The sequence below is a fragment of the Panthera uncia genome, assembly GCF_023721935.1.
Source record: "Panthera uncia isolate 11264 chromosome A1 unlocalized genomic scaffold, Puncia_PCG_1.0 HiC_scaffold_17, whole genome shotgun sequence".
NCBI lineage: Eukaryota > Metazoa > Chordata > Mammalia > Carnivora > Felidae > Panthera > Panthera uncia.
In genome coordinates, this window is record NW_026057577.1 from 109,363,134 (window position 1) to 109,375,629 (window position 12,496).

Genomic DNA, 12,496 nt, shown 5'->3' on the forward strand with positions numbered 1-12,496 from the left:
CTGGTGCCTAACAGACCATTTTAAGAAATGCCACTTTGTTTTCTTCCTTCCGGTCACGTCAACAGGCGTGACGTATCACTGGCAAGAACATCAAAAGTGCAGCTGGGGTTTGGGGACTGAAGGCTCTTCCTGCCCAACCACTCATAGTCTCGTTTACTCTGACACGACTTGTCCAGTGCCCCGTTGCACACACAAACACATGCACGCAAACACATGCGCATGCGCACTTCACGTAAAATCCAAGAGAGAAAGAGAGGCTAGTTCTAATTCCCCAATCAGATGGGGCCAGATTGGGAGCCGTCCATTCCTGTCAGCAGGAAAAACAAAGTATCAACATCCAGGTCTGGCCTAGAGGTCTCCCTCCACCACGGGACTTATAAGACATGAGATTATGAGACCAAATGTCATTTTCTATAGGGCTGGAGGGAGAGGCCTCAATGAAATTATAGAACAATCCTATATAATATCTTGGAACATTTTATGAAGCTATGGATATTTCTGAAGGAGAACAGAATGGGGCATGTGCTGTGGGGGATGCTGGCAGGGGTGAGGGTGAGGGTGAGGGTGGGGAGGAGGATTGTTTTAGTCCATCCCTGCTGATGACAGACCCAGAGTGATTAGGAAAAGAAAATGTAGCATGATCTCATTTATCCAGCACGTTCAGGGAAAGCAGCAGGTGCTCCTGTGTGGAGACTATTGGTGAAGGAGAGCATTCAGAGTTGGACTTGAACTGAGGTCATTAATCTTTTAAGGAACTATAGACCCTTTTGAGAATCCAACATAGAGAGCCATGTTCTTCTTCCCGGAAAGCACAAATATGTCCCAAATTCTAGTTGCAGTGACATAATATTCATAGATCACATATTTACAATGCCTCCCTAACAAAACTGAAAACATTTCTTCATGAAAATATTTCTTAACTTCATTACCCACTTTCCTGGCACAGAGACCCACCACCCCACTAACTGCTTCTCAGGCTGTGAATGGAAACTAAATGGACTCTTTCGGCTCCTCTAGAACCAATTCATCAAATCCTCTGCTAGGAGTCAGGACTCTTGTGTTCCAGGATCAACTCTGACCTGCCTTTTCAGAGTGATACCGGGTCGGTCTTAACTCTGGACTTCATTTTGTCCATCTGGAAAGAAAAAAAAAAAAAAAACAAAAACAAAGGTGGGGGGTGGGGGAGAGAGTTTCGACTAGGACCGTACTTCTTCACGTAGGTTCTATAGAAGGCAAGCATCATGTACAAACACAAGAGCTCTATGGCCAAAATAAATCGGGGAAATAATGTATATTCTATTCCCTTCTTGGAGATACGTACAAATAGTCAGCATATTAAGGTCTCTGAGAAGTCCTACAATAAAAATTCCGTTGCATTTGGTTTAGTCCAACATTTCCCTCTTGGGTTTGATCGTGACTTTTTCAGCCACATAACTCCACTACAGTCCCATCAGAGAAGCCCTTAATCAAGCACTGAGTTGAGAACCCAAGAAGGTATAACTCCACAACATCTATGCATTCTCCCCAGGGGTGGCTGGGTCAGTTGGAAGAGCACGCAACTCTTGATCTTGGGGTCGTGAGTTCAAGCCCCACATTGGGTGTAGAGCTTACATTTTAAAAAAAATTTTTTTGGGGCGCCTGGGTGGCGCAGTCGGTTAAGCGTCCGACTTCAGCCAGGTCACGATCTCGCGGTCCGTGAGTTCGAGCCCCGCGTCAGGCTCTGGGCTGATGGCTCGGAGCCTGGAGCCTGTTTCCAATTCTGTGTCTCCCTCTCTCTCTGCCCCTCCCCCGTTCATGCTCTGTCTCTCTCTGTCCCAAAAATAAATTAAAAAAAAAATTTTTTTTGAGAAAATTCTCCCCAAAGAAATAAAGCAACGTATATGATAGAAGGTTGCAGAAGGCTGGTATTGAAACAGAGAGATGTGAAGCCTACGACCATTGAATTCACCCATCCTTCCTTTGCTGCTTAGGAATCAATTGCTCTCTTTAGACAGAATAGTGTGAATGCTCAGGCATCAGCTTTTGGCCTTTCCTTTTGCTCCCTCAATCCATCTACAGCAGTGACTCTCAAACCTCAGTGTGCATGGGAATTACTGCCCTGATGGCATCGATAATAAAAGGGAGATTTCAACCTTATCAGTGATGGACTATTTCTCTCGCCTAAAAAAATGAAGAAACAGGGCAAAATGTCAACAGGATGAAAACAGGTGTTTATTACATCAGTCAGTACTTTATTTTTTGTTTGTTTGTTTTTATTTTTTAAGTAGGCTCCACACCCAGCAGGGAGCCCAGTGTGGGATCTGAACTCACAACCCTGAGATCAAGACCTGAACTGAGATCAAGAGTCAGATGCATAACCTACTGAGCCACCCAGGTGCCCCAGTTGGAACTTTATTATTTTTTTTTAAGTTTTCAAAAGAAAACATTTAAATAACTCAGTTCAGAAATAAATGTACTTACTTTAAGAGGATTTCTAGGAATGACTCCCCTGACTTTTTCCTGATGCACAGACTTTACGTCTCACCCCACATTAGGCGCAACCACACTCATAACTCTCCAGAAGGGACTTTGGGGAATGCTGAACAAAAGCACCAGGGGTCCTCTGAGAGTTGACATCCCAGGGCCTGACCCTGACTCTACCTCCTTGTCTCCTGGCTCTAGGACTATAGGGTCAACATCTTCCTGCGGCAGCAGTGGAACGACCCCCGGCTGGCCTACAATGAGTACCCGGATGACTCTCTGGACCTGGACCCATCCATGTTGGATTCCATCTGGAAACCCGACCTGTTCTTCGCCAACGAGAAGGGGGCCCACTTCCACGAGATTACCACAGACAACAAACTGCTGAGGATCTCCCGGAACGGAAATGTCCTCTATAGCATCAGGTGAGTTCCACACAGGTTCGCCCCCACCCTCCTCCTCAGAACACACCTTGTCCCGTTGCCTTCTGGGAGCAGATACTAAGAAGTGAACCAACCAGGCGTGAACAGGCCCTGGCAACCCAGCTCCTTTGCACAATACACAGAGCCAGCTCTGTAAATGACACTCAGCGACTGAGAATCCAATACCTTGAGAAATCCTAGGAGTGAGTGGTTCATTATAACCAGGGGAACCGAGGAAGCGTCCTAAAGAGCGGGAGGGGGGTTAAGGTTAGGCCCCCTAAGCTCACCCACCATTTCAATAAAACAAAAATGGAAAAGAGTATTCAAAGGCAGCGCTCAGTGACAGGGCTGTTCAGTTACTCAAAATGAAGAAGTTCTAGAGAGATGCCATTCAACATTATGCCTACAGATAACAATGCTGTAGTGTACACATAAACATTTGTTAAGAGGTTGGATCTCACATTAAATGTTCTTATCAGAATTAAAAAAAAAAAAATAGCAGGAACAAAGGCACAAAGCCTGAAAAGTCATAGCCACTTCAACAGCCAACGAAAGGTGGATGGTGCTACTCACAGATACGAGCCAGGGCTGCCCCAAACCCTTTCTATCTTCCATACCTTGCACTGGGTCTAGGAAGCTAGGACCCCCTTCCCAGCTGGGAGGTATCCTGCAGATGCTGTTTAGGGGCAAGCTTTCAGAGTCTCCTGCCAACTCTCCCCACCTCATTCCCAACTTCTTCCCTCGAGCCATGGAGAAAATGACCAATGTCCATGTTAGCTTCTTACATACCTGGCATCCACTGAGAATTTATTTATTAAGCTGGGTATTTTACATAAATTATTTGTAATCCTATCAATCCCATGAAGTATTTTTTTATTATGCCCACTTTGCAGATTAGGCAGGTGACGATCTTAAAGTTTAAGTCATTTGCCAAAGTTCCCACAGTCAGCCTAGATTCTCATCTGTTAGCATGGATCTGATGCCTGCTCAGGACCTGGAACAGTGTAGGGCATTCGATAGGTACTCATTTGATGAATGAATGAGTATGTTTTTGTTTCAAAGAGCTTAAAAGGGACCCTGGGCCTAAATGACTCCTCCTCCCCCTCCAGTTCTTTGGCGGAAGAAATCTTCCTGTTTCCATTAGCAGATGAGCTTTAAATGTCCAGGACTATAGGGGAGTCTGCATACACATCCTAACCCTCAGATGTGACTGGACTCAGGGTGTCTCCTGAGAGCAGGCCAGGTAGGAGGGGGGTACTTAAGAACCTCAGCAGGGAAAGGAGGCACTAAGGAGGGGATGGCTGGGTACAGCCAGAGGTCAATGTGGCCTTCCTCACCCCGGAGCCTGTCCTGCCAGTGCACATCCAGATGGAAGGGTGATGGGCTCATGATAGCCACCAAGTGCCCTGACTGGCTGGGGCAGAAGAGGTTACCCTGCTTGGATTTTGCTGCTGCCAGGCTAGTTTTGTATCTCTACAAAGCTAAGCCCCATGCAGCATGACAGAAGGACAAATCAGCAAAAAGTGATGTTCCCAAGGTCATTCAACTTCAGGAAATTAACCTAGTGTGACAGCTGCCCCACTTTGGAGCTTTTATCTGCAGAAATTCAACTGTGTTCACTTTCTCTTCACCTTCCCCTTCCCTCTCCCACCCCATGCTTCCCTTCCTTCTCACCTCCCTTTCCCCCCTCTCGCTTCTTACCTTGTGCTTAAATGGGACCCAAATCCAGAGCAGTTGGAAGTGAGCTGGAGGGAGGAAGTGGACACAGGGCCATGCGCTCACCGTCTGCAGCTAAGATGCCAGCAGCTAAGTGTCACTAGACCACCACCAGTGAGGTGCCTTTCAGGCTGGCAGTGTTGGAAAGCAAACACATGAGCTCAGAATCCAGTGGCCAGGAGACAAAGTTTTGAATCCTGCCTTTGAGCCATCACTTGCTGTGTGACCTTGCATGAGTCCCTACCAATTCTTCTCTGTACCTCAGTTTTCTCACCTGTCAAATGAGGGAGTTGGCCTGATGATCTAAGGCTCTTGGGGGCTGCGAGAGCCTTTCTTCTCCATTCTCTGCAGCAGGTGCTCAGATGTTGGCACAGCCTTTTAAGCTGAAGCCTTGCATCCTAACCTGAGCTGCAGACTTCAGCTCTGTTAGGGGGACTCCCTCTGGGTCTAAGTCTGAGCCTCTTCAAGGGTCTAACAACCCAAAATAAACGGCTATCCCAGAAGCCTGGGGGCACCCACCACTTCCCAACTGACTCCAGCGTGAGCCCACAGGTGTGAGCCAGCTCTGTTTGGACACCCAGAAGGGCCTCTTTGAAATGGCTTTTGATAAGTCCAGTGTATGAAGGGAGGCAGCAAAGAACCACTTGAAGCACCTGACAGGTGCACCTGGGAAACCTGAGGCCTGGGGCTACTCAACTTAAAATCCAGACTCTGCAGAAGACAGCCCCTGGCCTCCAGGCCTTCAGGCAGCTTGCTACAGGCAGATGTCTAGAAGCCAGATAGTCTCCAAAGAAACCCATGAATTCCACTGACTGTGTGACTTTAGGCAACCTACTGTATCTCTCTGAGCCTCCACTCCATAGCTGAATATAGAAATAGACATGTATTATTTCAATACACGCCAGTTCCCTGCCCTCCTTGACTTGTCCAAGTTAACTGATTAACTGGTAATCACTAGCACAGAGGCACAGCTTCCCTGGTCTGTGGGTCTACCATCATCCAATTCTTTTCTCTTCCCAGAATCACCCTGACACTGGCCTGCCCCATGGACTTAAAGAATTTCCCCATGGATGTCCAGACGTGTATCATGCAACTGGAAAGCTGTGAGTCCCTTGCCTGAGGGCTTTAGAAAAAACCAGACTCCCCTTTACCCAGGGGACGAGCAGAACTTCCCATACAGCTACTCCTAACTGCTGGACCCCAGGGGATTACTGCACTAGCCCAAAATACCAGATGAGGGGCTTTGCTTTAGAAAATGCATTAGAAATATAACCCCCCCTTCCATTGTCTGGCTGAGGCCCAACTTTGAAGCCAGCAGTATTTTCCCAAGACTCTGTTCCATGTCCCTTGCGGACATGCTCTCCAGGAGTGCAGCAGGAAGAGTTTGAACAAGCCATAGTCCTTGAACTCACAGGAAAATAGACAACTAGATGCACAAGTAACTCTAACAGTAACAGGGCGGCAAGCGGTAAGCGTGTTGTGAGAAGTACAAATGCTGTGGCCTCATGGCAGAAGAGTGCTTCCTTCTGGTTGGGAAAGAGAAGGGGTGCTAGGGAAGGCTTTATGTAGGAGGTCACAAGTGAACCTACCAGAGGAGGTAGCTGCCTTCTTTGATTGCAGACAGAAACCAATCCAATTTAAAAGATGGAAAGAAATGGAAGGACGTAGGGGGTCCTCATGGACTTGAAAGAGAAGCTGAAAGCACAGGAACCAGGGCAGAGGATTTAGGCAGAGGGAACCAATGGGGCAGCCCCTTGGAGCACCACCTCTGAGTGGAAATGGCACCAGCCGACTCTGAATCTTTTGTCACTTGACTCAAGAATCAAATCAGGAGATTATAAATGCTGGAGAGAATGTGGAGAAACGGGAACCCTCTTGTACTGTTGGTGGGAATGCAAACTGGTGCAGCCACTCTGGAAAACAGTGTGGAGGTTCCTCAAAAAATTAAAAATAGATCTACCCTATGACCCAGCAATAGCACTGCTAGGAATTTACCCAAGGGATACAGGAGTGCTGATGCATAGGGGCACTTGTACCCCAATGTTTATAGCAGTACTTTCAACAATAGCCAAATTATGGAAAGAGCATAAATGTCCATCAACTGACGAATGGATAAAGAAGATGTGGTTTATATATACAATGGAGTACTACGTGGCAATGAGAAAGAATGAAATCTGGCCATTTGTAGCAACATGGATGGAACTGGAGGGTATTATGCTAAGTGAAATAAGTCAGGCAGAGAAAGACAGATACCATATGTTTTCACTCATACGTGGATCCTGAGAAACTTAACAGAAGACCAGGGAGGAGGGGGAGAGGGAAAAAAAGTTACAGAGAGAGAAGGAGGAAAACCATTAGAGACTCTTAAATTCTGAGAACAAGCTGAGGGTTGGTGGGGGTTGGGGGAGAGGGGAAAGTGGGTGATGGGCATTGAGGAGGGCACCTGTTGGGATGAGCACTGGGTGTTGTGTGGAAACCATTTTGACAATAAATGTTAGATAGATAGATAGATAGATAGATAGATAGAATCAAAGTCCTGCCATAGAGGATCTGATTGATATAGTTGAGTCATTAACTCACACCTTGGCCCCCAACTGATAGTCCTACAACAGTATTCTATAGAATCATTCCCCAGAGGAAAAGAGGGAGCTTGCAAGGATGGTGTGCAGGCAAAGTAGCAGATGTGAGCTGAATATGACCATGGGGGTAAGTATTGGGGACAAAAGGACAAGCCAGTGTCAGATGGTGGGAGGGGTAAGAAGCACGGTAGAAGGGCAGGGGGCTAGAAATAATTAAACCAGTTTTAACCTCTTTTGTTGCAAGTGGGCTGGGAGAGGGTGGCATCAAGACAACATGGTCTCATGAGTTCCATCTAGTGCCCAATGCCTCTTAGTCTCTAACCCAAACCAACTCTGACATGCTTCAAATAAATGCTTCTGGGTGGTGACTGCTCCTTCTTCTGAACCCCCATCCCAGTTGGCTATACCATGAATGACCTGATCTTCGAGTGGCAGGAGCAGGGAGCTGTGCAGGTGGCAGATGGACTAACTCTACCCCAGTTTATCCTGAAAGAAGAGAAGGACTTGAGATATTGCACGAAGCATTACAACACAGGTAGGTGCAAGGATGTCCTCCTCAGGTCCCACCCCCAATCAGGGCCAGAGATCATTTCAAACATTCATTCAATCAAGAGGCGTTCTTGATGGACATAGCTTTGTGTTAATTACCTCATGGTTAAGAGAATAGGCTTTGAAACCAGAAAAGTGGCTCTGACCCTTTCTTCCTGGATTTCCTGGGGCAAGTCACTGAAGCTTAGGCCACACTTCATTGCAAGGGAGTCTGGGAGATACGGTCTCCATCCCAGGTAGCAGCATGCCCAGTCAAAATGAATCCTACTCCTAAGGCAGAAGGGCAGAGCTGATATTAGGAGGACATCTAGCAGAGTCTGTCACAGGGGAGCTGTCATTTCTGACAGAGCACAAGTACACAGACTTCAGCAGGAGGGAGCTGAGAGGTGGCACTGAGGTTATAAATAAGTGCGGTTGGAAAGCGTCCCCTAGATTGTGAGCTGCAAGAGGGCGAAGAAACCACCACTGTTTTGCTCAGGTCTCTGTTTCCCAGGCACAGCACAGCCTTTGTTGGAAGATCAGACACAGGAATGAACTGGAGTCAAACCAGGACTGGCCTTCCCTGCCCTGCCTCAGGCTGGGAAGGAGCTTCATGGAGGCACAGTGGAAGAAAGACAGTCAATATGCCAGCTGGAGGGCTGGGTAGGAGGCTGCTGTGTGAGCCCAGCTGAGAAGAGTAGAGGCATGAAATAGGCTGATGACAGATGCCAGAGAGAGGAGGAGGTGAAGGAGGGGTGTTGAGAGAAATCACTATGTGCTCTAGTGCAAGGAGAAGGCCCAGAGCAAGGGCCGGTGGCATGAGCTCTGGGCTCTCTGGGACAGCTGCACCTTCCTATGTAACCACCGAGGTGTCTCAGAACCTCGAAAGATACTCTCTTGATCCCTGGGCACGCTGAGCCTTAGAGAGGTAATGGTACTCCCATTGGCAGCCATGAGAACAGTGACTTCCCATGAATCACATAACCACACTGACTCTCACATACCACAGCCCATCACCGTTTACACCGCGCTTTCTCATTCACTACCTCATTTGTTCTTGACTATTCCTATTGAAGTGAGAGCAGAGTTCTGTGCTTGTGCTAGGCCCTGTGGTTACAAGCGAGAAAGGCTGATAAGGCCCTGCCCCATGGAGCAGACAGTCCAGAGAGCTCTAGGAAATCACCTAGTAACTGTGCTGCAGTGGACTGGAGCTGAGAACACCCCCATGGGACTGGCTCTGTCTCAGTTCCAGGGATGCACAGGTAGGGAGGAGACCAGCTACCCACAGTCCAGTGCAGAGAACAGAGAGAGCACGATGTGCCTATACACTCACTGTATTGTGCCCTAAAGGCCCTGATGACCGTGTGAACAGAACTGAACTGAAGGAATCTAGGGGTTGGGGGGGTGTTGAGCCTAGGGCAGACCACATTCAAAGCATCACAGAGGAGCAGGGTGCTTGCTTTGTCTGGTTGTGGGAAGGAGTCTGGGCATTCCAGGCAGAGGCCTTAGCAGGAGCCAAAGCTCAGAAGTGGCAAAGTGCAGGACATGCTCAAGGCAAGGGATAGAATAGAGGGGGTCATGATTAGGGTGAAGAAAGAAGGGAAGAAGGATGGAAAAGCAGGCCAGAGCATGTCTGTGAAGAGTGGACTAAAAACTTTGAACTTTTCCCTGTAGGTAAAGGAGACTTTCTGGTCTGAGGAGAGAAGGAAGGAAAGAAAGGTTTTATAAGAGGAAGTAAGAGGGGCCACCTGGGTGGCTCAGTCGGTTGAGCGTCCAACTCTTGATTTGGGTTCAGGTCATGATCTCACGGGTGAGTGAGATTGAGCCCCACGTTGTCAGCCGCACTGTTAGCATAGAGCCTGCTTGAGATTCTTCCTCTCCCTTTCCCTCTGCTCCTCCCCTCACCCTCTCTCTTTCAAAATAAATAAATAAATATTTTAAAAAAAAAAGAATGGTCTACTTAGGCCCACTCTTAGCAACACAATAAGGCTGATGAGGATGATGGCAACTGACATTCCTGAGCATTAATGATGTGAGGACCATACTAAGTTCTTTATAGGCATCATCATAGTAACCAAATGAGGTAGGTACCATCACGACCACCACCACCATCATCATCATCATCACCATCCCTACTTTACCATAGATAAGGAAACTGAGACACAGAGCGATTCACTTGTCTTGTCTGAGGACACTTGTCTGAGGACACAGCTAGTGTGAGCCTGAACCAGGCCCCAGCTGACCTCAAAGCCTTGGTTGTTTTGACCTCAAAGCCTTGTTTCAATCCACCAGGCGACTTTGCCTTCTCACTATAATTTCTTGCAGGGAAATTCACCTGCATTGAGGCCCGGTTCCACCTGGAGCGACAGATGGGCTACTACCTGATCCAGATGTACATTCCCAGCCTACTCATTGTCATCCTTTCATGGATATCCTTCTGGATCAACATGGATGCAGCGCCAGCCCGTGTGGGCCTGGGCATCACCACTGTGCTCACCATGACCACCCAGAGCTCAGGCTCCCGAGCATCCCTGCCCAAGGTAAGTCCTACTGCCCAAGAGCACAGAACACCTGGACAAAGGACTCTCATCTCCCCACCTTGCCTGAGATAAAGAGAGCGCAAGGAATTAGTCACTATGTATCTACTACACTTGGCAGGATCCAGCACTCTGGGGGTGTTTTTGTTTGTGTTTTGGAGTTATTGCACACAGTAAACTTATTTGCAGCAAATAAGGAGATCATGGGGAATAACTTCCAAAGCCATGAGTCCCTGAGTGAGGGTGAATGGGTTCCTTTTATTTAGGGTCAGGATGCATATAGAAAGGGGAGCCTCATCATTGTATGTAGAGGCAGGCGTAAGGTTGCGCATGTGCCTTAAGGAAACATGCCAATATGTATATTATGTGAATGAGGCTTGTGCTCCCCCTTGGGTGGAGATTCTAGTATTAAAATGAGGGAAAGGTAATGGTAGGTCATTCCACAGGTCACTCCATGGTCCATCTCCACAGACATGAATCAGGGGTTGAAGCCCAACTAGGATGCAGCATTCTGATCCAGCACACCTCTCCTCCAGATGTGCATTATGTTGTATACAGTTACCAGACAACACAGTTTGCTCCATTCCCTGCCAACATTGCACACACGTCCTGCTTCACTTACTACTAACGTTCAACTCCACTTCCTCCTCCATTCACTTTTAGTGCTAAATGCAACACCCCGCTTCTTTCACCAGTAACAGTAGATACTTGGTGTTGGGTGTCTCCAAGACCATCCCTACATTCAGAGATTTGATACGACTCACAGGACTCAGCATAGCACTGTACTCACAACTAAGATTTCTTACGGTGACGTATTAAGGACATAAGCTAGGTGATAAAGGGAAAAGACACAGGCAGAGTCTGGAGGAATCCATGTGCAAGCTTCCTTGTTTTCTCCCTCCCACGAGAGGGACCACACGGTGTACATTCTTACCCCAACAATACAAAAACAGTCACGCGTGTGAGATGTTTCTGCCCAGAGAGGCAGAGAAATTGCTTTGAGATTCTTTTAAGATTCTGTATCAGTGTTTTTTCTTGGGTGCTCGTCACATGCTCTGCCTAGCACATACGAAAATTCCAGACTCCTAGGAGGAAAGTAAATTTTCAGCATAAACCATATCGTCTGTACAGGCATTCTCTGCACAGCAAGGCCCCCTGATCAGTTAAGGGAAGTGGGAACATTCCCCAAATCCAAGTTCCCAGATGTCAACCAAGGGCCAATCTTACAAGCACGTCTTTCGAAGGATAGCAACGTCATCTTAAAACTCATACGTTAACACTTTTCTGCCCCTATTTCTTACATTTCTAATGTGCAACAACACATCCCGTCACTTTCACTGTTCACGCTTGAGCCACAGTCTGCTCCGTTCACTATTACCACTAGACACAGCATTTCACTCCATTCACCATTAAAGCCGGATACACGTTCTGCTCCATTCACTCTGTACTAGACACAACATTCTGCTCCATTCTTCTAACACCAGACGCGGCATTCCACTTCATTCATTACCGACACCACACACTAATTCTCCTCCAGTCACCCTTACAATAAATGCAACATTCTGTTCCTTTCACTGCTAACACCAGACCTCACATTCTGCTTAATTCACTTTTAACACTAGACATAATGTTCTGCTTCATTTACAATTAACGCCAGACACCACATACTCCTCCAGTCACCCATTCGTGAGGTACAACATTCTGCTGCCTTCACTATGAATGCTTGATGCCTCATTCTGCTTTACTCTCTTTTAATGCCTAGACACTGCATTCTACTCCGTTCACTACTATGTTTGTGCCGCGTTCTGCCTTAATCACTCAACAGCAGACAAAACATTCAGCTCCACCGTTAATGCCAGACTCCATGTTTGGCTCCCTTCAGCCTTATGCTAAATGCAACACTGCACCATTTCCGATTAAGGCCTCATTTAGCATTCTGTTTTGATATAGAAAGGTTGGAAGACCATACAATGAGCACTTTAATACCCTTCACCTGGATTCCAACTGTTATCATCTTGCCACATTTACTTTGGCTCTCTCTATACACAGGTAGGTGGGTAGGTAGGTAGGTAGGTAGGTAGGTTGGTGGGTAGGTAGGTAGGTGGGTGGGTAGGTAGGTAGGCGGGTGGGTAGGTAGGTGGTAGGTAGGTAGGTGGGTGGGTAAGTAGGTAGGTGGGTGGGTAGGTAGGTAGGTGGGTGGGTGGGTAGGTAGGTGGGTAGGTAGGTGGGTGGGTGGGTAGGTGGGTGGGTGGGT

General features: G+C 47.5%; 1 protein-coding gene and 1 long non-coding RNA gene across 3 annotated transcripts in view; both read left to right on the plus strand.

Moving 5' to 3' along the window:
• The window catches only part of LOC125934526 (uncharacterized), a 131,016-nt gene that overhangs the window by 81,301 nt on the left and 37,219 nt on the right, over nt 1-12,496 (plus strand). The gene's annotated exons all lie outside the window — the stretch shown is intronic.
• The window catches only part of GLRA1 (glycine receptor alpha 1), an 82,226-nt gene that overhangs the window by 56,953 nt on the left and 12,777 nt on the right, over nt 1-12,496 (plus strand). For both annotated transcript variants that reach the window (XM_049647955.1, XM_049647957.1), the window contains exons 4-7: nt 2,662-2,885; nt 5,619-5,701; nt 7,575-7,712; nt 10,031-10,245. In XM_049647955.1, the coding sequence (XP_049503912.1) occupies nt 2,662-2,885; nt 5,619-5,701; nt 7,575-7,712; nt 10,031-10,245 (660 nt within the window). The remainder of the gene's footprint in view (nt 1-2,661; nt 2,886-5,618; nt 5,702-7,574; nt 7,713-10,030; nt 10,246-12,496) is intronic.